The 27,718-nt window shown below is 45.3% G+C and overlaps 1 protein-coding gene across 3 annotated transcripts in view; it reads left to right on the forward strand.

Moving 5' to 3' along the window:
• Positions 1 to 27,718, forward strand: part of LRRCC1 (leucine rich repeat and coiled-coil centrosomal protein 1) — a 1,358,299-nt gene that overhangs the window by 187,801 nt on the left and 1,142,780 nt on the right. For all 3 annotated transcript variants that reach the window (XR_011278636.1, XM_069621288.1, XM_069621287.1), the window contains exon 4: positions 5,980 to 6,147. Coding sequence is in view for 2 of the 3 variants with exons in the window: in XM_069621288.1 (XP_069477389.1) it covers positions 5,980 to 6,147 (168 nt within the window). In the remaining variant the exon portion in view is untranslated. The remainder of the gene's footprint in view (positions 1 to 5,979; positions 6,148 to 27,718) is intronic.

Consider the following 27,718-nt stretch of genomic DNA (forward strand, 5'->3'; position numbering starts at 1 on the left):
TTGCACCATTCTGTAAGCTATATGAGGCAATTAATGATTCCTTGAAAGATCATACATCTATATTTGCGATGATGAACTCAAAGCTCATATATCTAGAAGGATACATTAATGCCCTGGAGAGAAGGAAGAACGATCCAACTGGCACCTTCCATCGCCATCAAGCTGAGCTAATGGAATCTGTAACAGATTCAAGAAAAATTAACAAAGACAGGCCAAGGATGGATGCAAGTTCTCAATCAGCACAAGACACTTTTCGGCGTGAGGTCGCACACATGGACTGTGGTACAAGGCCAAAATCTGGCTGCAGTAACTTGGTAGGCCTCCACAGTTTATCGCCAACTAGATCTAATCCGATACTTAATAAGCCTGGAGCCAATGATGTGATGTGTTTAGATGACACCCCCCCCCCCCACACAAAGATCAGCCGAGAATGAGACCAATCCAAGGTCTAAGTCAAAAACCATCAGACTCTGGGGTGACTCCTGATGTGAACTTAGACACTAGAACCAAACATCAACTACCTACCTCTCAAGTATGCCTAAAAACGGCACCTTTGTTCAAGTCAACCCCTGTGACTCAGCAACCCGAACTGCGACAGAAGGAAACTCTATCAAAGAATACTCAAAGTTTGGGCGGGAAGAAACCAGTTCCAGCAAACTCCACAAATATGGACAAATCACCAGAAGCTCTTCCTCAGTCACCAAAAACAGTAGGTGATTTTCTCGCTCATAAAGACTTGATGGATCTAAGCCAACATCTAGATGTCAGTGTTGACAGCCAACAGAAAGGAGTGACTTCTCACCTTCCCAAGATGACTTCCAGCCACCAGATAGTTACTAGGGATCTTTCAGGCTTCACCTCATTAGATGAGCGATTTAAATCTCTACGAAACAACAAATGGGAACATACCAACAAGCTCACTGAAAAGCGCATAGAACAAAAACCCCACATGGACTCACCTCCTCGTCGGCCACAGACGAAATACAGTTCGAGAGTGCATATTCAATCAAAATCTGATTCAACGGATAAGTTTAAGGATACTAAGTATTCGCAGCAGAGACAATGATATCAGTACCACAACCAACAAGAGAGGGCGGCTTATAAATCTTACCAGAAGAAGCTGCTCCTAGTCGACAATAGCCAAAAGTTGAACCCCTCTGTCAAAATACGACAACGTTCTGGCAACCAAAAATATTTGTTCTTAAATAGACGCACTGTGATGAGTCTGCTACACAGTATCTCGACCTTAAGGAATCTAAAATCAGAAGATCTCAAAATGGTGGAACCTTCTCATGAGGGTCATAAGGCCTCTTGTTTGCTCTACATATCATCAGTCAGAGTGATTACCTTGTTGTCAGCAGCTGCGGAGGTTTTATACAATCAAGGGTTTGATCTAACCTTACTCGGGCCAATCAAAATGGACCACGAGAAGATAAAGGACCGTACAAAGGATGGCATACCTACAAGTGAAGAACACCAGCACACTAGCTCAAGAGTCGACCCGTCATTAAAAGCTGGAGAAACCCTCCGGTTGGACACTGCTCAATCATCACTTCACGGGCAAGATAACCCCCCCTCGCCAATCACCTAATATAAATTACGAGAGGAGGATCAAAAGGCGACCCAGGCAAGACCGATCCTAAATTCTTTCACATGGTCCTGGCTACCAAAAGCTCTGTCTACACGTTTCCACAAATAGCCACCAGTATACACCAAAATTGATAATGAGCAACAATTACTTGCTTTGGCGAGTTGGAACACAAGGGTTCCTACACTTAACAACCCCTGGTGACATCAATTTAGGGGAATTTGATATTTTATGCATTCAAGAGGTCTGGTTAACATCTAAACCAGCACTGGATGGTTTCGAGATTGCCTTCTCAGAAGCATTAGCAAGAAACAAAGGAGAAGGCCCTCTTCAGGACTAATTATTGCGGTCCGGATGGGCACGGGACTAGAAATAACTAAAATCATTCTGAAGTCCCCTTACGTCATCACAGTCCTAATCTCTTGGCTGCAAAAGGAGTCCTCGGAAGTTCATTACACGCGCACATTCCTGCTGGTGATGTCCATCTACTGGAACCACAAAGCAGTTCAACAGACCTCATTGTTTGACATAGTCTCATCTACATTAGATTCTGTATACCTGGAGTTTGGGTCCTGTGAGGTCATTGTATGCGGAGACCTAAACATCAAATGTCCAATGGCTGGCTCTGCTGCTACATGTCCACCACATCATAAACCCTGTAACAAGGCACAGCTTGGCTTAAACTGATGACGGCCAGACAACTTTTCAATACCGCATCTGTACTTCCCGATGCCATTACTTTACCATCATGGAAGCGAGGCACGACCTTTTCAACAATAGACTACATCTTTGCCTCTGAATTCCTTCTAGCTCGGCTGACAGAATGCAGTGTTCAACAGTCAAATCAAAGTGACCACAATCTTTTGGCTATTAAATGGGATTCCACAAAACCAGCACCAGCCCATTACTCTGGAAGAATTGAACCGGAAGGTAAAGGCAACCGGGTAAGGGTCACACGGGCAAACATCCGAGCTATTACTTCTTCATATGGAAGCAGTCAGTCTGTTGCGGAGGTTGATTATAGACCACTTTTGGAACCTTACAGAGCCATGACGAAACGCTCGAAGGGGCTAAATTCAAAGCAATCACATCACGCACACAATTTCGATACCCTCTTGGTGGCACAGCGAAACATTCTACGCAGAGCGAAAAGGCTGGCTGCAAGAAATAACACGCCCTCTAATAGAACTTACGTAATTGAGACAACAAGAGCCTACAAAAACTGGCTACGGTTCCATCGTCTAACACTACATCAACAGTACTCCGAAGCTATGCTGGGCCAAATCCAAAAATCCAATTCTGGAGAGTTTTGGGGTCTGATCAATCCACGGGTTAAAGAAGCAAATACAATGATGCTGAACAGCATCCCGGAAACATGGACCAGGTTTTACTCAACTTTGTTCAGATCTCCAGACTCTTTTGATGGGCCCTCTCCACCGCAGGCAACAGTACCATGGGTTGACCTTTCTGATAAAAACGAAATCTTGGTTAAAATATCCAAGTTAAAGAAATCAAGGGCTCCTAGGCCCGACGGCTTGTCTAACGAGAATCTGAAATCGGCACCAGAAGACTGGACTAATCTGCTGAGTCTAATATTTCGTAAATGTACAATCTTCAGCACAATCCTGCCTTCTTGGACCTCAGCGGGCATCATCCCGATATTCAAAAAAGGAAGGAAGGAAGGAAGGAAGGATGACCCTAGGAACTTTCGCCCAGTGGCCCTGCTTGATGTCATAGGGAAGGTCTACGGTTCCCTTTAGTTGGATCACTTCAATCAATGGGCGAAAAGCGCACCTTGTAATGACCCTCTTCAATCGGGGTTAAAAAAAGGAGTAGGAACTAGCATTAACATCTTTAGTCTCAGCCTACTAAAAGCAAAAGCCTGCGAAACAAATTGGAACCTATATTTGGCATTCATCGACCTTACCCAGGCCTTTGACTTAGTCAATCGAAGGAAACTTTGGGAAAATCTCAATAACTGGGATTGCCCACAGGAGATCTTGAATCCTATTAAAGCTCTTCACGCTTCTATATCGGTGCAGGTGCGATTGGATACCAGTGGTCTGCTTTTGTCATCTATAACAACCGACAGAGGGGTCAAACAAGGCTGTCCCTTGGCTCCGGCCCTTTTTCTCTCATATTTTGGGGATTACAAAGAAATCTCAATCAGGACACAAGCATTCCCCCCAGAATTTGGCAAGGTAAAGATTCCAAGACTTTTGTATGCGGACGACCTTATCCAACTTGACCAGACCCCAATCGGCCTACAACGCCAGCTTTCTGCATTGACCACATACACAGCTGCCAACGACCTAGGGATGAATAAACAAAAAACAAAGATTGTGGTGTTGGATCCTCACTGGAAACAAAATCGAACAAGTGGCAGAATTTAAATATCTTGGGGTCCTTATAGACTCGGCACCGAAAGAATCAGCGATGCAACATCACCTTTTTGAAGAAATTAAAATTCTTGTCTCACAAGCAAAAATATTGGACGCTTTTCATTGATGCCCCTACTCAAATTCTATCGGGGCAAAGTCATCCCATCTATTTCCTACGGAGCTGACGCCATGCCATCTTTACCTAACTCTCTGTGGGCCAGACTTGAGTCTTTTCTGGCGTTCAGTTTTGAATTTACCGCCCTCGACTCCTATAGCCTTGATAAGACGCAAACTCTCTCTGTCATCTTTAGAGTCAATAGTTACAAGGGCTGCTGTTATGTTCTTCCCCGCCAATTTTTTCTATGGTACAGGCGGAGATGAACTTAAGTAAAAGCAAATTACTGTCCAGATGGGAGTTACGGTGTTTACAGCAACTTGAGATTTGCGGCAGCTCCATGGAAGAACTTGTGTAATCCAACAAAAACCAAAACTCGAAAAGAGGAAACGGACTGGATAAGTACACTGGATAAAGCCTCGGAGTATAAGATAACTAGCCATCTACCTCCAACATGTAGAAAATTAAATATAGTCCAACCTTTTCTGATAAAACACCCAAGTAGAAAAACTCGGAATACTCATCTCCGTGCGAGGCTGAATTTGTTACCCATGAATGAAATCCTGCACATAAGGTCTCATAAGGTCTCTCTCCATCCAATACTTGCCGCTTTTGTAATGACACCGAGCAAAGTGAAACATTACGGCACCTTCTGTTATTGTGCCCAGGAACAGACAAATTTAGATCGGCGTACATACTCCACCACTCAAAGAATGCTTACCTGATGGATGAAGCAGTTTGGTGGGATCGTCTAATAGGAGGCTTGAGACCCTCTTGGACAATAGCAGCCACCAAAATCCTGGATCAAATCTTCGCAAATACAGCTTTGATGACTCGGCAGAGCCGACCCATTTAAGTCCAGGCATAAGAGGGGATACTTCTGGGTGGTGTGAGGGTTGGACTAATTATCAAGATGGCTGGGAGTGAATTGACTACCTTGTGCCTTCACCCCGAATGGCCTCAACCTTTTTTTTTTATTTTTTGTACAAACATTCTGTGAAGCCTTCTTTTTAGCAATAACTGAATATGAAGCTCTCTTCTTCAACTTCTTGTAAAAATCACTTTGGTGATTATATACTCGTAATAAAAGAAATAAAAAAAAATAATGGATTGGTTTTACTTACCTTGCTGAACATTTGTGTACCTTTTTTAGTGTTTATATAAAATAAACCAATATTTGTATATAACTTTAGTGTGTCAGTGTTTCTTTGGTCTACGTGTATACTCTAGGTTCCTTCTACCACTTGCAGCCCTTTCTCCCTCCTAAGATAAGCCTGGCTGCTCAGCCATTGCTACCAAGAAAACGTGTGTGGTTCAGGCATGTACTAAGAGTTGGAACCCTGTGTCCCAAGTGCGAGTCTTCACAAGTTTTACCGTTGGTGGACTTTTGTAAAACTCTCTAACACTGGGTATAGCTAGAGTTTTACAAAGGAGCAGCAACAGGTGTATTTTATGTTTTGTGTGGGTCAGACAGACTCAAGCGCGGCAGGCTCTTATTATAGAGTTTTAGCTTGGCTTGGCGAGCACATACAAGACACGTTCTGGGTCCCTGGATCAATATTTAAAGTGCGTTAAAGGCACTGCCAGTGCAATTTCTGTTTATTTCGGTTTTTTTTTGTCAAGTATCTGCCGCCTGCACAAACACTCATAACATGACTAGAGTGTGCAAGAAGTAAATCCCTGTCAAATGAGCAACAGTGATGATGTGCTGAATGAAGTAGGTGTGGAAGGCCTACAAGTATGTTGTTGTAATTCATGGGCATGGTGGCAGTGTGAGTTTTAATTATGAACAACAAAATCATAATCACCATTTGGATTGTCTTTCGAATCTATCAAAATGTATATTATTTGCAACAGTTTGTATATCCTTATCAAATTCAATTTTGTTTTTTCAGGGTTTTTGTCCCTTCATGGAAGCAGTCATGCAGTCAGCCATATTTATCTCCACAGCAACTGCATTAATAATCTTAATCATTTACTGGAGTGTATGGTGGGGTTGCACAACCTCCAGAATCTCACTTTAGAAAAGACTGGTAAAGGAAACCCAGTCTGCCAAGTGCCAGGTAAATGCAATTCATATTTTCTTTTTGGCCACCCTGAAAATCTACCTGTTCATCTTTTCGACTCAGTATAGCTTCTGTTCATGCAAGGTGATTATTTAGACATGCATTGTCAGTTTGTGCTCCTTGTTGTGTTTTTGTTCATCTCTCTGCTTTGTTGTAAGTCCCAAAGTGCCCCATAGGAATTGAAATAAATATTTGATGGCAGGAGCAAAAAATGGCTCCCATGTATGCACTCAGTAAGTAAGAGCTACCCCTGGTGAAAGAGTGAACCGTCACAGAGATTAACTTCAATCCAACTGTTTACGTGATTCAAACCATAGCGTGTTCCCCTTTGAATATGACTCATTATGCTTTCAATGTCTTTTGAAGCTTTCTTCATACAACTTTACAAACATTCACAAATGCACAGAGTCGGTGTCTGTCATGAGTATCAGGCAGGTAGTTGGGGTAAGATGGGTGGAGGCTTGGCAGGCCTGGCATAGGCACACAAAAAGCCCATAGCAGATACTTTCTTTTCATTCCTTCCTGGTGTTTATAGTAACTTCCTGGTTACCACTTCTTGTTGCCAAACATGAAGTGCATGATAAATCATGAGCTCTCTAGTATTTGGGTGTGGCTGGCTATATAAGCCACACCCAAGATCCTTCCAGTGCTTTGTGTTGCTTACTGTGAGCAGCATCAGCAACACACTGGCCGTGCTCGGGATCAATCTGCTCTGCTTACCTGCTCCGGATCATCTTGCTTCTGCTTACCTGCTCCGGATCTACCCTCGTGCTTTCTCTACGCCGCAGCCTTCTCAGGTCAAGAGGGGAATCCTACACTGGCCCCTGTAAGCACAAAAAAGAACTTGTTAGCGTGCGCACTTCCATAACACAGCGCATGCTCACCGAATCTTCTCACTACGCTGGAATACAGGTCAGTAGTCCGAGTGCTGAAAGCCCTGCAAAAGAAAGAAGAGACATTATTCATTGCGCTCGCTCCAATAATGCACAGGCATTATTCACTGCACACTCTCCAATAACGTGGTGCATTCTTACCACCGTTTCTACTTACCAGACCACCAAGTCTTCAGAAGCGCTGAACCCAGCCTCGAGGCGCTAGCACTCCATAAACCATTCCTGCAAGGGAAAGGAGAGATTATTACCTGGTGCGCTCGAACCCATGACGCAGCGCATACCTACCAGCTGCTGACTTCTACACGCAGCGCTACTCACCCAAAACATACCTTGGCAAATAAGGACACTACAGACAATTCTGAACACTCAACATCCACCGCGCAAACTTCACTTTGTGGAAAGGACTATTTAGCTATTGAAGAAACTGGCACATTGGACACTCTGCCTCGCTGTAAAGGCACATAACTGCGTGTGGCATCTGAACTCAGCCGACAGATATTGGCACCATCCCTACAAATGAATCGCGCCCATGCGAGTGCAGGATGGAGTGCACACCCTACTAAAAATCAAGGTAAGCCCCTTAAGGGACATCACAGCACAAAGAGAGAGAAGGGAAGAGCCCAGGAGAATCGGGTGAATTCTGGTCTGAGTGTACATCTTGTATTGACAGGTGTTCCTCCGGGTGAAGGGGAAGTGAGAACTCTGGGTCAAAGGAGGCTCATCATCGCTCCTGCAGAGACACAGGTGAGTGTGACAGTGTCACATAGGTATGCGAGAATGTCACTGTTGACCTGGGGAGTGAAACCTAGCTCTTTGTTGCTGTTGGTGTTAAGCTAAGCATTGCCTACTGGGCTACAAGCAAAGAGCACCTATTTTTGGGTTGACTACTACCTTGAAATGTAAACAGAGATACGACTAATGCTTTTGTACTGATATCAGAAATCCAAGGGGTCCGAGAATTGTTCTAGGTATTGAAGTCTTATACTGAAATGCATCATGATGCAGGGATAGTCTGCATGTGTTAAGCATAGAAGGCATTATGTAATTTTTAACTTTTCTGCATATTAGTGGGTTATAAATAGATATTTAATAATATTTATTTTATCGCAGTACTTGCTAGAAGCGCTATAGCTACGTAACAGGCATGGCTAGTACCCAATTTAATGATGGTCAATTCATTGTCTCTGAATGGAAATGCTTATCTGGATGTTGACATCGGTGAGCTATCTGACTAATGACTGCAGTTTTAAATTTGTGTGCCAGGTTAATTGATCTCGGCTGATATTTTTTCAGTTTGGTGATTTTGGAATTCCAGCAACCTAAGCTTTGCAAACATAATTTCCATTAGTCATGCTATTACTAGAGAATCTTTCCCGGTACAGAATCCACCACAAATGCATACCGGATCCTGCGAAAAACTGTGTTCATTTTTTTAAATTCTGCAAGGTTTCTCAAAATGATAATGTACATAAATCTAGCAGCATTGCAGTGTGTGACAGGCATGGTATCAAGAGAGAGGACACGGACAACAAAAATATAGTTCAACCAAACTTTATTAATAATCCGGAAAGTGTAACGCCTAACTAACCCTTTGCTATGGCAGGATTTCCCTTCCTAATGAAATCTAAATGAAGTCTGTCTGTAGGTCCAAAAGTAAAATATCTGTCTGCGTCAAAACCTATGCTTATCTTCACAACTACAACAACACAAGCAGGGAAATGCTCTCAACCGATAAGTCAAGTGTTCCAAAAGAAATGTTCAAAGCATGTCCATTTAAGTTCCTCTAAAGTTCTCTGGTTCAAGTTCAAAACAGTTCCAATGTAACTTCCTTTCAGCAAGGACTGAGGAAGTTCTGAAGTAACTTTCTGTTGAATTGCAAGTATCACAGTTCACATCAGAGGGGTCTCCCTTCCCCAAGTTCAAACGCAACAAAAGTTCATACACAACACTGGTCTTGGGACTCCCTTCCCGAAGACCAAGGTTCTTCATTTCTAACCCTCCATTCCCTTTCCCGGGAGTCTCTTCCGGCAGTTGACTTGCTACTAAACGTTCATACAGCACAGTAGTCTGGGGACTCTTTCCCCAAGAGAAGGACTTCCACACTAATAACTCTCAGGGTTCTCTTCCCCAAGTCACACTCGCAACAGTTGGGATTCACAAATTCACAGGCCGTTAAATTCATGAGAGAGCACAGGGTCCGCTAGACCCGGCCCTTGGTTAACTCCACCAATGGTTTACTCCTCTTAGTTGCTTGTCAAATCGTTTGTGACTCTTGTTCTAGGCGCAGTTGTCAGACCACACGGTCCACCCATCACAACCATAAGTTTCCCGTAGCTGGTAATCAATCGTTCACAAGTTCAAATCTTTCACTTTACTCTGGAGGTGTCTCTTTGCCAATGATAGCGTTCTACAGTTTCTGTTGTGCGCACTCATGCAGCCACTCTTGCCAAAATCGGCAATATATACCAGTGTTAACTATATGGGCTTATTGGGCCCACTCATCTCATCTGTAATCAATATTATCAAGCTGGTAGTGCTGCAGGCTCATCAGTCCCTTTCGTTATATACAATCTTCAAAATACCTAAGCATCAGACATTTCATTATGTTCATCTTTCAATATTGTAAGTGTCCAGCTTTTAATTACGTTCGATATTCAAGATTACAAGCTTTCAGCTTTTCAGTACGTTTGGCATTCAAGGTTGCGACCATCGCACTCAACAGCCCCTCCCAGAGTGCCCCGGCATCACGAGTGTCCACAGACACTTACCGGACTGCAACTCTACTTCGCCGGGTGCTTCTCTCTGTGCGTCCCGGCCTTCGTGCTGGACTCTGCCTCCACTCTTCGTAGCAGTCGCTCTCTGCCTTCCTGTCAAGCGCACAAGTAGCGCGTTGGCTCCTACCTCCCTTGGGTCCTAGCGGCTTTTGTTTGTCTCCATGACCATCAGTCTGGCTTCAGAATGGCCAGAAGCACGGAAACTGCTCTCCTGAACATCCGTGAAGACCTGCTGTCAAACCTTCTGTCCGTGTCCTCCTTGATCTCGCTTCTTCTTTTGATACAGTCAACCATGCCATCCTGCCCAACCGGCTCCGTGATAACCTGGGTATCACCAATCGGGCCCTGGCGTGGCTGACCTCCTTTCTCTCTAATCGACCCTCTCCGCTCCAACTTGGGTCTTTTTTTTTTTTTTTCTCTCTTGCTCCACCTGTGGTGTTCCCCAGGGGTCTAATCTTTCTCCCTGGCTGTTAATCTAATACCTAGCACCTCTCGCCCCACGGCATAGCTGCTCTCTGCTCCAACTTTCAGTGCTATGCGGATGATACTCTGCTCTCTTTCAGGCTCCCCTTAGCTGGCTCTTCTCCCACTCTCATCCCGGATTGTCTGTCCGCAATTCAGGAGTGGTGTTCCGCCAATGATCTCTGCCTTAATGCCAGTAAGACGGAGATCCTTCTCATCGGATCATCAGCTCCCTCCTTTCCTCTCACTATATGCTGGGCCCTCTTCCAGCTCCTACCTGTGAGGCTAAGAACCTCCGGGTCCTCTTCGACTCCATGTCTTCCTTCCTTTCTCATATCTCTGACGTCTTAAGATGTCAAACTACCAGCTGAACCTCCTCAGACGTACTCTTCCTTTCCTCAATTTCCCCCAGAAGCTCACTGTTTCCAGCGCTCTGGTCCTCTCTAGGCTGGACTACTGCAACTGCCTTTTTCTAAATCTACCTACCTCTACTCTCTGTCCTCTACAACTCATCCAGAACAGGGCTGCAAGACTTGTCCTGGGCTTCAAGCCCAGGGATCATGTCTCTCCAGCGCTGAAATCTCTTCATTGGCTCCCAGTGGTGGCAAGGATCAAGTTCAAGACCCTCTGCATTGTCCACAAGGCTTTCTGGGGCCTGGGACCACAATACCTCCAACTCTCTCTAACTAAATATCTTCCTTCTCGAGCCCTCCGCTCCCCCACCTCCAACTCTTTGAGGGTCAGTCGCTTCTCCAAGCAAAGAGTTTGGGGCAGATCTTTCTTCAGCTGGGGCCTCACTCTGGAACAGCCTCCCTGCCTCTCTTAAACTTGAGCAGAACCATCTCTGGTTTCTGGAAGCACCTCAAGACCTTCCACTTTGCTTCTGCCGTGCCTCTCCCTTGCTGATCTCCTATCTGATCCATGCACTGGTCGCCTGGCCACCCTCTGAAGTTGGGCCTAGGTCCCTGCCTGTCCAGTTGCAACCCGCACTGCATCTTGGCATCCCCTGCACTTGTGGTCTGTATCTGTAACCCTACAGCCTCCTCTGTTGCACCTCCGAGCACTGGCACTTGCCACCCGTTGGCTGCACTATCTGCTGTTGCCTTAGTCTCGCACTTCTCCACCCCCCCCAACAATTCTCCCCTCTCCCCTCTCCCTGCACTTGCGCGATCTGAATATCACAAGGCCTAGTAAGATCATTGTCTTTGTCCTCCCTCTGTTTCCCTCCCTTGTCTTGTTGCACCTTAAAGCACTTGTTTATAGGTGTGTTATAAATGCCATATCATATCAGCCTCACCACTATCTTGCTGCGTGTACGGTCACACAGTCATGTTGCCATCGAAACTGGCACGCTCCGTGACCCTGCCTGTGCTTGACGGCGGCATCATGTTGCTGGAATTGGCGCACCAGCGTCTGTTGCCATGAATACCATCACGCCTTTACAAGCCTTGTTTGGGCTTGCCTGCCAGTATTTAAGTGACTGCAGCACGGATTGCTGTGCTTCTCAATGCTCCCCACTTCTCCGTTAGTCCTGGGTCTGATTTTGCTTCAGTTTCCTCTATTCTGGCTTCCTTGATTGCTGGTCCCTGTCCTTCTGACTCCTTTTGTCTGCTGGTTCCTGCTAACCTGTTGTATATTTCTCCTGAGCCTTTCGAATACCTAATTTGTGAGCTTGTTGTCCTGCTGTTTCTTAGTTGGGGTCATTTCTCCTTGGCCCCTTCTTGCTTCCTCCTCTTCCTTGCCATTTGGATTCAGCCTGACCCTCTGGGTCTCCTGCTATTTCCTGCAGTTTTCAATTCCAATTACCCTCCCAAGTTCAGTGCTTGAACTGCCCTTTCACCACGTAGTACTGGGAGGTGAGTCCGTGGTATTAGGGGTTTGGTTCTGTTATCTCCTAGGTTGCACTTCATGGCAGGAGTTGGAGCTGAACCTATAGCATTCAACCGTTTCACCCTGGAGAATCACAAAGACAACGTACCACCAAGATGTATTCAAGATACACCGCAAAGAAGTCCTACACCTGAGACCACAGGTATGTCGTGCACGCGTGACGCTATGCTCGACATTTCCTGACCAGGGTTCTCAGTTTGGCACTACACCCCCAGCGGGACTCTCAGGAACCTTGTCAGTGTTTTGGGGCTTCGGCTTCTCGTCCCCTCTGCACGACACTTCTCAGGTTCTCCAGTCCTCCTGCACCTTCTGCAGCACTCATACTTCACGAATCTCTTCCTCCTTTTGCACGCCACCTTTTATATTTTCCCTGGTTATTGATGTTGATGGATTTCAGGTTGAACAAGTCATTCTCAATTGCCTGACTTTGTGTAAACTCATTAGTGTGACATGCCTGATCTTCATGGCTATATGCATCTAAACCTCTATTCCTCGTCACAGTACCATAGTGGTTTTTACAATGGGAAATCTGTATTGCTCCTAGTTGCCTCTTCCTAGTACTCAAGGGGAATTTACAGTGGATGATGGAATGAGGCTGGCAATAGCCCATAAAGGCTAATGTATAGGAGGTCAATGTCAGGAAAGGGGACTCCGGGGAGGAGGGGGATACCATGTCTCCATCGGGTACCCGCTTTCCAATCCCCAAGGAACCTACACTCAGATGATCCTCCCTGGCTTGTCCACCCTCAGGCTCGGGATCCAAGAGCGATGGCTCCGCCCTGCCACCTGAACAGAGGATCCCAGGGGAGTAGATTTGAGAGTACCTTCAGGTGTCTAAAAAGTTTCAAACTAACATTGTGGGGTTCAGAGTTCTAACGCTTCCACAAAGAATCCATTTAACTGCAAGTTTGTGCTCAAACTCATTGTGTAGACCGAAACAGCGTGAGGGGCGGCTAGAAGGCCCAAGGGACTGAATCGGTTCATGGGGAGAGCAAATGAAGTTATCCTCTGTAATAGTTCTTGAAGTATTTATAGCTGACTCCACAAACCTCTCCCCAGAAGTTGCCATCCATGGCCCAGCCTTGACTTCTTATCTCGGTCTAGATTGGGTGCATGGTGTAGACGATGGGATCCAATAACAGTCCCATGAAGAGTTACTAATATTACCATCAGGGTCTTCACCATGGGCCAATATAATGTCGACCACTCTTGCAAGGATAATTTTTAGTTCCCTCTGTTCACTGCTCATCGTAAAAAACATGGTCAAAATTGCATCCACTGTGGCTGTCACCCCACTCAAGGTAGGTGTGGTTATCCCTTCAATACTGTTAGACAGACTTGTATGAGTTGAGGTTTACCTCTCACTGTCTGTGGATTTGGAGAGTACTGAAATGTCTCACAACCTAGATAGGTCAGGAAAAGATGACAAATGTGTGCCAATTATGCTATTCAAATCTTGGGAGAGTAAAGCCGTTGCTTCTGCCTGTGCACCACCAGCAATTTCCTTTTGAAGGTTTAATCACAAAAGTGAGTGATTGATTGTTATCTATTAAAGGTGAACTATGACCGTTTACTGGTTGGTTATTAAGGCACAGCGGCAAAGCAATTGTAGATCCTTCCAAATTTTTGCAATCGTACCGGAAATAAACCAGTATTCTTAGATTGATTTACGCGTTACTGCTAATGTTTACTCTAGTTTTTTATCACAAGTTTAACAAAAAGCACACAAGTTGGGCAGAAACACTTTTGACTAGTGATGAGAAGCATCTGCTAAACTTATGGCTCGAGGACATGTTTAAATAAGAGATTTTTTTACCTTCAGACCACAGCCCACCTAAGTATGATGTGTGGAACGTATAAGGCCTATGTTCTAGCGATAGTAAACACACCAGCGTTTATTAAGCACTAATAAAGCGCACACCACAAATGAAATTGTCGAGCAAGGTTTGTCCATCATCTTTGGCATGAAGGGAGTACCTTGATCGGTTAGGATTTTTTAAGGAAAGCCATGGACAACCTCAAAGATGAAACGAGTGTTACAACGAAAGGTCAGGGGAAAGCAGCACTGTGTAACTGGGTCAAGAGGCAGATGGAGTGGGAACACCAGATGTACAGACCACCTGGAGCTGCCAGAGGAGATTTGAGCTGAAGGAGAGAATAGAGGCCATACAAACTGAGGAGTGAGTTTGGCGTAAGACCTTCCAAAGAGATTGGTGACATCCCACAGGTGTATGTAAGAGAGCTGCAGCAAAGGCCAAAGTACATGAAGGGAGGTCACTATGAAAACCACAGTTCTTGAGATCATGAATGAAGGGAGAAGGGCTGATGGATGGAACTGAGGGAGAAAAGATGCCAAAGTGCATCGAGGGTGGGTGAACAGAGAAAATGCATGAAGAAAAACTTGCAGGATGAGTTCTTCGAGCCAGTGAAAAAATAAATTGAAGGCGAAAGACTGCTTGCTGTAACAGGGAGAGAACATATTGGAGCACAGTGGGGAAATTATGAAAAGGAAAATTATTGCATGCTGGGAATTGAAATCGCCAACTACCCAGTTCCACCTGATTTTTTAAAAAGCAAGAAGCAGAGAAAACTGTGGCAAAGCAAAAGACAGCTTTTGGAATTTCAGACCACCTGCCAATATTTAGTTCAGATTCCTAGCTTAACTCTTGTGTTATCATTTTAAAGAAATACCAACACCATAGAAATGGTTTAGTTTTTGAGTTTTGTGCTAGAAGAAATTAATTGCCCAAAGAGACTCCTCTTAGTTGATTAGAAGTGTCCTCCTGGCTATATAAACTTGAATTAACTAAACTTATTTTGGATGGTGGGTGGAGAGCGTGCATGAGTACATGCTACTATGTTCCACACAGAACAACAACATGGTTTGAAATTGCTGGGAGGTGGAATCTTTTTAGTTCCTCCTTGTGGCCAAGGAGAACTTTGTTAGCTTGACCAAAAAGCTACCAGGTGAGATACCTTTTGACTCACCGGCTGTTTGGTTTCATATACACATACGTTTGGGTTATTAACTGTAAATGTTTAGGAATGCGTATTAAGACATTTAAAGCATGGGGCGTGGCCTGAACTCATGGAGCAAGGAGGTCTCTGGGCTGAGCTTGGACCGAGATCCTTCTCACTGATCCTTTAATGGCACTCAAATGCACTATATCCTGCCAGAAGCTGTCTCCAGGAGTGGGAGAAGTTTTTCCACAAACCCACATAAGCAACCCGAAAAAAAACGGAGACGGGACACAACAATGACAGCCCTTTAAACTTGAGCCCTTGGGACGGACAAAAGGGCAGAGTCTACGACATCCAGCCTATGGTGAGGGGGTAGGGCAGGCGCTGCTGTGGACAACGTGGACAAGCTCACCCTCTGTTGCTGGAGGGACCTGGGACCACTGCAGCAGAGACGGGCGAGGCGAAGAGCTGCATCGGAGAAGAAGAGTCACCAACAGAAAAAGTAGCTTGGTGCAGCAGTAATGCTGGTACGCAGAGGTTAAGAGGATGAGAACCAGCGGGACACACAGCAGTTGCAGTGATTCTCAGCCCGTGAGGAAGAGGACAGGCTTTTACCACCCCGACACAGTCGATCCCAACCCAAAATTGAATTGAAGGGGACGTCTCTGGACCTACGGCCTGACAGGAAGTAAATTTGAACTTCTGACGGCTGATAATTAAGGTAAGCTGCGAAGAATCCTAATCTGTGCCGGCAGCGCTAACGCTGCCGCCAGTAACCCCATAAACAGTGCAGACAAGCGAGTGAGGGGACCAGGAGCCCCAATGTATTACAGGGGCTGGGCGGCTACCGATGAAGAACACGGCGTACTAGAGCTGGGTCACAAACACATAAGCATGGGTGAAAGGCAATAGCAGCCCCCCCAAAAAAAAAACAGACATCCTCTGCCCAAATAAGTCTACGGCAGGCAGCACACCGGGCCCTACCCCTGACGCTGGGCACTGGGGACCCCCACCCCCAAAAAAAATCGACCCTTTTGTTTTCGGTCCTATTGACTCGACCCTAGTGCATTTCGATCCTTTTCATTCGATCCTATCACTTATAACCAGTAAACCATGAACAACCCGTATTAGAAGCCATAGCGGCACTGCAGTCGTTTATTGACACTAAAATAGACGAAGTCAAGTCAGACATGCAGCTGATGTGCCAAGACGCATGCAACCTGGCGGAAAGAGTTACCAACACGGAAGCTGGGTTACAGGAGACAACCGAGACAACGATAGACTTGAAGGCTAGGGTGCAAGAACCAGAGAGTGACAATGCTGGAAGCAAGATCAGAGAAGGCTGAAGGGCGGGCTAGGCACAATAACGTATGACTGCTAGGGATTCCGGAAGGGATAGAAGACCAGGACCCGACTGGGTTTGTGGGGGGACTGATACAGCAAGAAGTGGGTGCAGGTTGACTATCACAAGGTTTCGCAGTGGAACGGGCCCACAGATCCTTAGAAGAAACCACTGCCGGGATCGTATCCACGCCCAATGATGGCCAAAATCCTAAACTTTCGCGACAGGGGGATCATACTACGGCACTCCAGGGAAGGCGGAGATATAACAAGGGACAATTCAAAAATAGCCATTTACCCGGACTACACATCCGCAGTTCAACGCGCAAGAAACTCCTTCATACTGATAAAGGCCAGACTGAGGCAGTTGAATCTAAAGTACATGTTGATGTACCCATCCAGGTTGAAGGTGATTTACAAGGGGCGAACTGTGTTTCTGGAAACTCCGGTGGCAGCTATCATGTGGCTGGAGCACAACAACTTGGCTAATGGGGAGGAAGCAGTCACTTGAATGCATTTGGGCTAATGGAAGAGCAGGATCCTGGGAAAACTGAGTCACCTACCAAGGAGAACGGTCGGATGGACAAACTCATCTTGACGTTTGTTGTAGTACTGCCGAATATAACCGAATCGGTCGGAGTCCCGTTTGGCCACTTGACCGGAGCTTTGAGACCTAACCCACGAAACGTTAAGTGCATGCCTGTTGCCAGCACAATGGCACTTGCACCAAATGACCCGGATGGGCGCCCGAGCACTGCTAGAATGGGGCAGAAGCTGGGTTTGTTTGTTTGGCTTGTTTTCTGTTCTTAATGTTACAAAGTCTTCAAGCGAATTGCTGTCTGAGCATGGCAGACACAGGGCCGTGGCTGGTCGTGGCCACTGGGTTTGTGTTAACCGTTCTTGTTGCTTTCATTGCCTTAATGTCTTCAAGATGAAAAAGGATGGAGGGAGGGCCATAAGCAACAGCTATATTTGGGGAATGGGGAGACAGGACTTGGAAGGACTGTCTCCCAGTGGAGACCATCCAGGGCACAGGAAGCGATATGGGTTGCTGACCAAGGATGGGTATACAGTAAACAATGGCAGCACAACTTGAGGTAATGACCTGGAATGTGAGAGGGATGGGCACTTATCTATGCAGGAATCAAATTAAATCACATCTACATAGGAGAAAGGTAGACATAGCTTTACTCCAAGAAACCCACCACATGGCAGAAGCCATGATTACCTTAAAGGAACACTGGCGGTGGGGGAACGGATATGGAGCAACATTTGCAAGGGGAGTGTTCACTTGGGTCAATCCTAGGGTGCCCTTTAGACTATTAGGGGTGGAAGCGGATAAAGAAGGAAGATACCTGGTACTGTGGGGAGCTATTGAGCAGACAGAGATCTGTGTAGTGATTTCCTATTTTCCCAACCACGGCATACAAGCACATCTCAACATGCTCTGCGCCAAAATAACCCAACACACGGCAGGCCCCTTTATTTGTGGGGGGGGGGGTGATTTTAACTGTGTAAAAGACCTGGACCTAGATAGATCCGAACCGCCACTGAAACAGGCGGAGGCAGCCCCTCAGGTGCTAAACGCAACGCTAGCTCAACTAGACTTGGTGGACGTCTGGAGGGAATACCACCCCACTGACTGGGTGAACTCGTACTATTCCTCCCCGCATGGTCTATACACAAGAATAGATTATATTTTTATAGACTGGGCACACTTGGCACAAGTAGAGTCATCACAGTACTTGGGCATATCGATCTCGGACCACTCACCACTACTTATGCACTGGGTAATGACAGGTCCCAGACCCCCAATCTCACTGTGGCGTATGCCCGCAGAGGCACTTGCAGATCGAATCTTCAAAGGGGAACTAGGGGACAAACTGGAAGAATTCATAGAAAATAACAGAGGCAGCGTAGACCACGGACCACAATATGGGAGGCCCTAAAGGTGGTAATGCGTGGCAAAGTTATAGTAGGAGTGGGGGGGGGGTATGAGGAAACCGCTGAAGGCGTCAAAGGGGCCTCTAGGGGACCCTGACGTCTATGGAAACAAGGCGGGTCACCACACACGATAGAGACGCCAGACACAAGGTTGTATTCCCAAAGCTAGGATTTTATTGCAAAGCAAAAGTCTGTTGGCCAACTCGGTCTCACGCCCCGCGACGTGTATCTCTAGATCTCGAGGGACGCAAGAGAGTGAATTACGTACATCAGTTACATATATACAAAATGCATATCAAACAATCAGCTATGACATGGTTAACACCCCTCTTCATTGGGTTTCTTTGAACTTGGTGGCGACGATGGACATCTCCGACCACTATGACACCTTCAAACATCTATTCTAATAACAATTTGCAATTTGTGAGTGCGTAGGCATCTTTCGGTTATTGAATAGAACATGGCGCTTCTGTTCTTGGAAACGAGCTACATGCAGAGGGGGTTGCATTCCGGACCTTGCTATCTATCAGGTGCTATTTGCGTCCTGGGAGCCGACATGCTCTAGCGTGCTCGGAAAGGGGGGCCGTTAGAAAAGCATAATTCAAGCCTTTAGCGGTATTATTCTAACATATTCTACCATATGACGAGACTGGCTGGCAGCTGTGAAATGATTAAATGCCCTGCGGCTCTGCTTCAAGGCTACATTAAGGAGGGAGCCGGGCATTCTTCCTGGCGCTGCCTACGTTTGTGTTTCAGCAAAACTCTTGTTATCCTCTCGGCCCTGTGGCCTTGTCCTTTTCATATACAGACAGCAATGTTCCACAGTCGAGCAGTGTAAGCGGAAAATATACTGCAAAGCAATAGGAACAGAAAGCAATGAGCAATGGTTAGAAAACAAAATGGCGATTCTTGTTACATCAAAATGGCTGTTCATTAGAAAACTCGAAAACCTATATTCTGTCGTATTATGCATGAGATGGTTGGCCCACGGCCACCAAAATACGTTTGCGGTCTCGAATTAGATTTCTAGACTGAGAAACCCTCCTTTGGCCCTATGCCAAACGTCTCATCTATTTATTGAAACCTCCTCTAGTGATGATGAATCTGAAGTACTTATGTCTGAGTCTCGCATGCTATCGTGGTCATCATTGCCTTCAGTATTATCTATTGCCATCAACTCTTTCATTACTCTCATCTCATTTGGGACTGGGCTAGTTCGATCATGAGGTTGTCTTTTCTTTATCATTTGCATGCATCCTTCCGTACATCCCTCAGTTACCTCTGCACAAACTATGGGTAAACAATGTATACAACAACAACACGTTAGGAATATTCCGAACACCACTACTAGTGTTGAGATCAGTTTCCATCCCCAAGATCGTAGTATTCCCCAAAACCAAGATCCTATTTCCCAGCTCCCTTCTCCCGTGGAGAGTTCAGAGCTTAGAACGTGCATTTTCTTGATTGCTTCAAAGATCATGGGGGAATAGTCATCGACATAAACACAACATGCTGATCCCACTATTTTGCAAATTCCCCCACGATCAACCAGGATAACATCGAGAGCCATTCTATTTTGCAGCGTCATTAACCTGATTCCTCTTTCTTCCAACGTCATGTTAAATAATATATCTGTTGTGTTTATTGTATTCTTTAGGATTCTGGACAATTGCCTTATATTATAGGAGTTCACTATCTGTCCTAAGAATGGAATGAATGATTTTGCTACATCAGTTGCTATTAACACCTTCGTCAGTCCTCTTGACTCTAGTTCTGGATAATTTGGCCATGGCTGCTGTTTCCAAGAGGAATACTCCTGGGAACAATAGCCCGAGATAACATGTAGTACCTCCCCAGTTTCTGGGCAACCATGGGTATGCTTTCTCTCCACATATAAAATAAACTGGATCACCTACGTATACTGGTTCTATTTCCCATTTTAGTACCACCGTATTCATACAACCAGTATATGTTCCGACCGAAAAAGATCCTTGGGATATAATTCACCGTGTAAGATGGGGGAATCGCATCTTTGTTCCCTTCTGTTCTTACACGAAACGTCATTAAAGATGTTTTTTCTGGCGGGGACAATCCATCTCGTCTATTTTGTCGTGTTATTTTTCGTGTGCTTTTCCTCGTGGGCTCTGGGGCTATTACCTGTGCTTTATGGAAAATTGAACAACCCACAGGCTTCATTATTATCTCCTCAAACTCATTCATATTGGTTCTGTCTAATTGACCCGTATTACTCTTATTCCACTTCCCATAGAACATTGCACCTAAAGATGTAGTACATGCAGAACTTAATGGTAAAGGCTGCACATACCACCCTATTCCTTTCCCAGCATGCTGCGGTAAATGGGCACATACCCAGCAGTTTGTTTTCTTCAGGATTGCATGTGTCATGTTCATGATTAATAATAATAATGTATTATTCCCAAAACCTTCCCTGTGTTTTTCTTCCATTGGGGGTAGGGTATAAGTGATCACCTGGACCGGGCTTTCAGTAGTGGATATATTAATTATTGGTAAAAACATTTCTAATGGGTGTATTGTTTCTACCCACCATAATATTAGGGCTGTCGATATTGGTGCTACCACGCTCATAAAGCACATTATTATCGTTAGTGTCAGCATACAATTTGTTTTACGATGCATTTTTCTTAGAGTTATAGTCTTTATAACTGCCTCATTTTCAGCAGTGGTGGTGCAGGAGGAGGCTGGAACCGGTCCCGGCATGTTTCTCGTTGTCCTTCTTCCTTATCACAGTTTGTTGTGGATATCTTTCTTCGTCGCGCTTGCTCTGATGTCTATGTTCAATGGAATTCTCCCAGTTCAGTTTTGCCTGTCTTTTTTTTTTTTTTTAGCCTGGTTTCGATTATTCATTTTTAGGCGGGATCACTTTTCCCTTTTTATACTGCTCAGAGGACCTTTGATCAGTTTTCACCTCAATATCCTGGGGGCCAGCTTGTCCGCTCTGATTCCGGACACATGTACTTTTATGATCGCACTGAGGAGCCGCAAGTCTTGAATTGTCCGACTTGCACAATTCTCACGCTTCTCTCCTCTACACCCCTGGTTCTTTCTCCGTCCATGAGCTGAACCAGAGGTTGACATAAACACCAAAAGAAAAAGAATGCGGATCACTTTGTCTTCCGAGGCCGCAGGTTGTATCGCCTTGCTCCTGATATCGTATGATCTGTGAACAGTGCTGGTGCACTTTCAGATACAGGCTTGAAGTCAGCCTGCGGCACTTCTGCAGGTGCTGGTGTGCGCCGCGCCAATGATGCAGATTCGGTCTTTGGCGTGTTGAAATGCTGGTGTTGCCAAAGGGGTACACGATTTGTTTCTGCTGGTATTTGCAAGGCAGATTTCACGTCGGTCAGCAGTGATGTCGATTCTGCTGGGCAACGTTGGGGCAATCTTTGCCCTTTCCCCTCTTTGGCAATCGCCTCAGGCTTTGTTTCGAGTTTCACTTCACGTTTTGGCAGATCAGGTGGCTGCACACTGGCAACAGTTTCTTTTGTTTCTGCGACTGCTGTCTCTTTCCGGTCATCGGTGTCAGGCAAGACTTTCAGTGCAGTTGGAATCTTCTTGGCATGGGTGGCATGGATCCACGACTTCCTTCCATCCACCCGTATTGCCGTCTGCGTCGCCAAAAGTACTTGATAGGGCCCGCGCCAGCTGGGTGCTAATGATGACTTTCTTTCAAAGTTTTTTTAGCAGCACCCAGTCTCCTGGCTTCAGCACGTGCCCCGGACTGGTATACCGCACGGGTAATGCCTCCTGCACCTGCTGATGAATCAAACACAATTTCTGCATTAAAAGGCCACAATAAGTACTAAGCGCAGGAGGTTCTATCTCACTGAGCCGTTTTGGCTGAGGTGCGCACCATACATTTGCCGGCCTCCCCATTATGATCTCGTACGGGGAGAGCCCAGTTTTAGCCTGTACTGACGTACGCATGCATAATAGTGCTATTGGTAATGCATCCACCCAACTCAACCTGCTTCCCGCACAAATCTTGCTAATCTTTGATTTAAGTATCCCGTTGTGCCTCTCCACAAGACCGGCAGAACTCGGATGCCTTGAACTGTGGAATCTCTTATCAATCTGGAGACCTGCACATATCTGTAACACCACTGCGCCCACACAATGTGGTCCATTATCGGACCATAGGACACGGGGCAAGCCAAATCTGGAAAAATACTCCTTCAACATTACTTTTGCCGTAGTCATCGCTGTGCAGTCTTTTAAAGGATATGCCTCCACCCACTTACTGAATGCACAGATTACCACCAAGATGTATTTTAAGTTTTGGCACCTTTCCATCTCTATGAAATCAAAATGAACTACCTCAAACGGCATGGAGGGCGGGCCAAAACTTCCTGTTGGTGTCACTGTTCCCTTTCCTACATTGTGTTGTAAACACGTGATACAGTTCTGCACCAACCTTTCTGCATTCTTTTTTTATGTTTGCATTCTGCCATACTGTAGAAAGGTGCTGTACCATTGCAGTCACATATGAATTTGGCAACATCCAGTTTCTAGTTCCCTTGTCCACCCAACAACCCTCCAAATCCAACTCAGCAGATCCCTCTGCCCATCCCTGTATTTCCTTGGCCGTAGCCTCAGCCTGCATTTCTTTGACAATCGCAACTCCATCTTCTATCATACAGGGTACTTCCTCTGTCTGAACCGTCATCATCTTGGTATTCAAATCAGTGGCAGTTTGTTTCGCAATCCTGTCTGCAAACGTGTTTCCCTCTCCTATTTTGCATGTTCCTTTTATATGTGCCTCGCATTTCACTATTGCTAGGCGCTTTGGAAACGTGAGTGCAGACAGCAATCATATAATCAAAGGGCCATGTTGACTTCTGGCACCATGTGATGTCAGAAACCCTCTCTCAGCCCAGAGTCGTCCAAAGTTATGAACCACTCCAAACGTGTACTGACTATCAGTATATATATATATATATATTCACATTCAAATTTTCAGAAATCTTGCAGGCTCTGGTTACTGCTATTATTTCTGTGGCTTGTGCTGAATTATAGGTGATTCCTTTACTTTCTACAACACTCTCTAGGGTAGTGATAGCGTATGCGGCAGTTGCCGTGCCATCTGGTAATTTAGAACATGAGCCGTCACAAAATAACTCTCCATCCAGCTCTTTCTGTGGAATAGCACTTAAATCAACTCTCCCCTTGGTTTCTTCCTCAGTGACCATTAAGCAATCGTGGGGGGGTGATTCATTCTTCCCAATTTCTGTTATGGTTAATGGCATTAATTCTGCAGGATTCAAAGCGCTACACCTCATAATTTGGATATGGGGCGCGAACAAGATAATCTCATATCTTGTCAATCTAGCAGAGGTGAGGTGTTGTGTCTGTGTCCTATTTAATAGAACGTCTATGGCATGTGGCACCATCAGATTAAAGTGTGCCCCAATACCATCCCTTCCGTTTGTATCACTGACGCAGCAGCCGCCGCGACTAATAGCAAACATTGTGGTAGTGCGCGCGCTACAAGCTCCAGCGCAGATGAAAAATAGCCGCACAGCCTATTTCTTCCACCTTGTTCCTGTGTCAAAACCGCCAATGCACATCCTTCACTTTCACACACAAATAGTCTGAAAATGTTCTTATAGTTCGGCGTACCCAAAACTGGAGCCGAGCATAATGCAGTTTTCAATCCATCAAATGCTCTGACATTCCTCATCCCACTGCAAAGGCATAACCGCATCTTTTCTAGTCAAATTCACTAATGGTTTCACAATCAACACAAAATTACCAATCCATTGTCGGCAATATGAAGCCATGCCTATTATGGCTCCGACTCCTTTTTGTGTCTTTGGAATAGGCATACAAGAAATACTTTCTATGCGTCTGGCGTTAGTCTTCTCCCTCCTTTCGAAAGTAGGTAGCCCTAATAAACTACCTCCTTTCGATTATACTGAAAGTTCTTCAAACTAGCTTTATGGCCATGTGCCGCTATGTGTGACAGTAGTAATACAGTGCTTTCTTTACAAATCTCCTGTGTCTGCAGCTAGTAATAAATCGTCTATGTATTGCAAAAGTACACAACCCACGGGTAATTCCAGCATGTCTAGCTGCTCTTTTAATGCTCTACTGTAAATACTTGGCCTTTCCGTGTAACCTTGTGGAATCCGTGTAAATGTAAATGATCGTCGTTCTAATGTGAACGCAAACAAGTATCTACTGTCCTTGTTGACTGGAATACTAAAGAATGCGTTCTTCAAATCTATTACACTAAAATATTCTGCTGAAACAGGTATCATTGTCAATATTGTAGTGACGTCTGGCACTAAAGGAAATTGCGGATGTACTACCTTATTTAATGCGTTTAGATCAATTATGAAAAGGTATGGTACCTCATTACCTCCTTTTTTATAAACCGGAAGGATCGGGCTGTTACATGTACTGCCTGTGAGTTCCTCTATTACTCCTAATTTCACCAAATCGGTAACAATACTCTTCAATCCTTTCTCACCTTGAACCGAAATTTTGTATTGGGGTATTCGCGGTAGGGTAAAACCTTCTTTTAAAATAATCTTTACTGTCTCTATCTTTAAACATCCCACATCGTTGTCATGCATTGCCCATATACAGGTTGGTACTTTAATTAGTTCCCCTGGTAACGCTTCAGACATGAATTCTGACACAGGGGCATCGTGTGGCCATATCGTTAGAAACACTCCGTCTGCCGTGCATTGTATAACATAACCTAGTTTTTTCAACAAATTCAATCCCAACAAATTTTCTCCACAATTTTCTGTTAGAAGGAAAGGACAATGTTCGGTGAATGGTCCTATGGTAACTGGGACTGGTTTGGACACTGGGTTTATGACTGGTGTACCTGCGAACCCTACAGAAATATTCTTTTGCCCTGACAGTGGTATATTCGGAACCAAGTGATGGTCTATTGAACACTTCTGTGCTCCTGTATCTACAGGAAAGCAGTGTTCCTCATTCCCGACTCTCATTTCTATGTAGGGTCCTCTCTGATTCACGGGAATAGACACTGGTTCCAACCCCTGCCCTGGGCTGTCCTATTGGGGAAATAACACATCGTCCGATGTGTAATCATTACTATTACTGTAATACGTGTGGCTGTGTATCGAAAACATTTCCACTCTTCCCTCTATTTTCCTCACTCTAATTTCTATATTGTTGATTTTGCTGTCCCTGACCCTGGTTTGGGGCATTTTGGTTTTGGCCTTGGTTTTGATTACCTCCATTATTATGATGCTGCTGCTGCATACTATTTCTATTTGGTCCATTCGCTCCTGGGTGCCCTCTATGCTGTCTCCTCTGACCAGACCCATTTCTGTTCTGTAGATGCGGGCATTGCGCTCGCCAATGGCCTTCCTCTTTACAATATGCACACTGATTCGGCCCCACTGTTCCCCCATGCATATTCGAACTACTCCTTACTTGTGCGTTCCCTCGCCCTCTATTATGTCCTACTACTTGCTGCATTAATACCTGTGTCTTTAGATTTACCCTATCCCTCTCTTCTTTTTCTTTTCCTGCAGTCACTCTGCGCTCATAATATTGGGCCATATGCAGTACTTCGCCCAACATTTTTGCTTGCCACGCACTCTCTGATGTCATTATTAGATCCTGAATTGGAAGTCTTAACCCCCTCACATATTTGTCAACAAAAAACCTCTTCCCTGCTTCTGAACCCACATCCTGCCCGCTGAAGTCTGTGAATACTTCAAATCTATTAAAATAATCTGTAGCCAACTCATCTTTGACTTGTACACATGCAGTCAATTTGTCCCATTGGATTCTTTTCTCTGGAACAATTGTTTTTAACTTCTGTACTATACGTGCTGGTAATGCCACCAGGTTCAGTCCTGGTGTTCCTCCAACCGCTTTATTCCTATCCTCTATCATCAAATCCGCCCATGTGGCGCCAAAGGCAGTTTTGTCATCTACCTTCCTTATTTGTTTCCATATATCTGCCGGCAGGATCACCGGGAATATTAGGTCTATATCACCCATGGTAAGCACGGATGACTGTAGGCAGGACTCTACTTCCTTGTAAAACCCTGGAGGATTCTTTCTTATATCCGGAATCGTCTGCTTTATGTTGTTCACCTCTTGTCTGGAAAAGGGGACATGCACGTATTGGGCGGTGTAATGGGCTGGTGTTACCTGCGCCACCCGCTGCGGGAACCTCCTCTTTGGGCACAAAGGTAGGTGGGACCTCTCTCATAGGAAATGCCCCACTTGCCGTCCCTCCCCCTTCTCTTAGATGCAACAATATTCCCAGATCCAATGATAGGGCTGTTTCTCCTGTTCCTCGTTCTAATGCTCTCCTAAATACTGCCATTATTTCAGGCGGGCTGGCCTTATCGTCTTTTATATCTTTATCTAATAAGTGTTCAACCATCGATTGTAGCGCTTTTCTTTTCATAGGCATGGAATATTCATCAAATATCTTGTGTATCTCCATTGTGGGAATACTAGGATCTGACAACCATCTAGACGCTTCTCGCATGCATACTTTTAACTTGTCGCCCCTTTGTACTGATGACATTGAATGTCGTCGCTGTATATATGGCTCTACAGTTTCCTTTCTATGTCTCCCAATATCTTTACTCCTATATCCGGGTGCAGTAAACATTTCGGCATAGTGATTATCTAATTCATCCTTTAACTCAAAGTCTATACACATGTTCTCTTACTTCTTCATCCCTCTCCCTACAGCGTGCTGATGCATTCAAATCTAACAATCGCTGCGGTCGTATTTTCCCAATTAGCTGTTTCCATCCCTCCACCAAATATTCACCCATGCATTCCAACACTACCTGTCTTTCGTTGTTTCTACGAAAGTCATATATCGAAGCCAATGTTGCCGACCCATCATTCCCGTCTATATAAATCTCTGCCTGTTGCTGCAATTCCACCTTCCTTTCCTTGCTGATTGCTCTGCGGGTTACCCTCGTGCACTGCCGTTGGTCAGTCCCGCCTCCTGCCCCTGTGGTTTCAACTTCAACCCCGGGAGGAACGGACGGTACCGAGTCTGTGTCTAAGGCGGGAGGTGCGGATGGGACAATGGGAACAGCAAGTGTCTGTTGTGGGCCTGCTTGGCTAGTAGGAAGTGTTACGTGCGCGGTCTGTGGCTGTGGGAGGGCTTGAGCTACCAGAGGGGGAGCTTGAGCTACGGGCGGGGTCTGGGCAATAGTTAATAACGTATCTGGTCTTACTTCTGATCTTGGGCCTTGTTTTGTATGGGTCAATATATTTTCTATCAATTCATCTGTCATGTGT

Source organism: Ambystoma mexicanum, chromosome 5q, assembly GCF_040938575.1.
Source record: "Ambystoma mexicanum isolate Mex_15411 chromosome 5q, UKY_AmexF1_1, whole genome shotgun sequence".
NCBI classification, from domain to species: Eukaryota; Metazoa; Chordata; class Amphibia; order Caudata; family Ambystomatidae; genus Ambystoma; species Ambystoma mexicanum.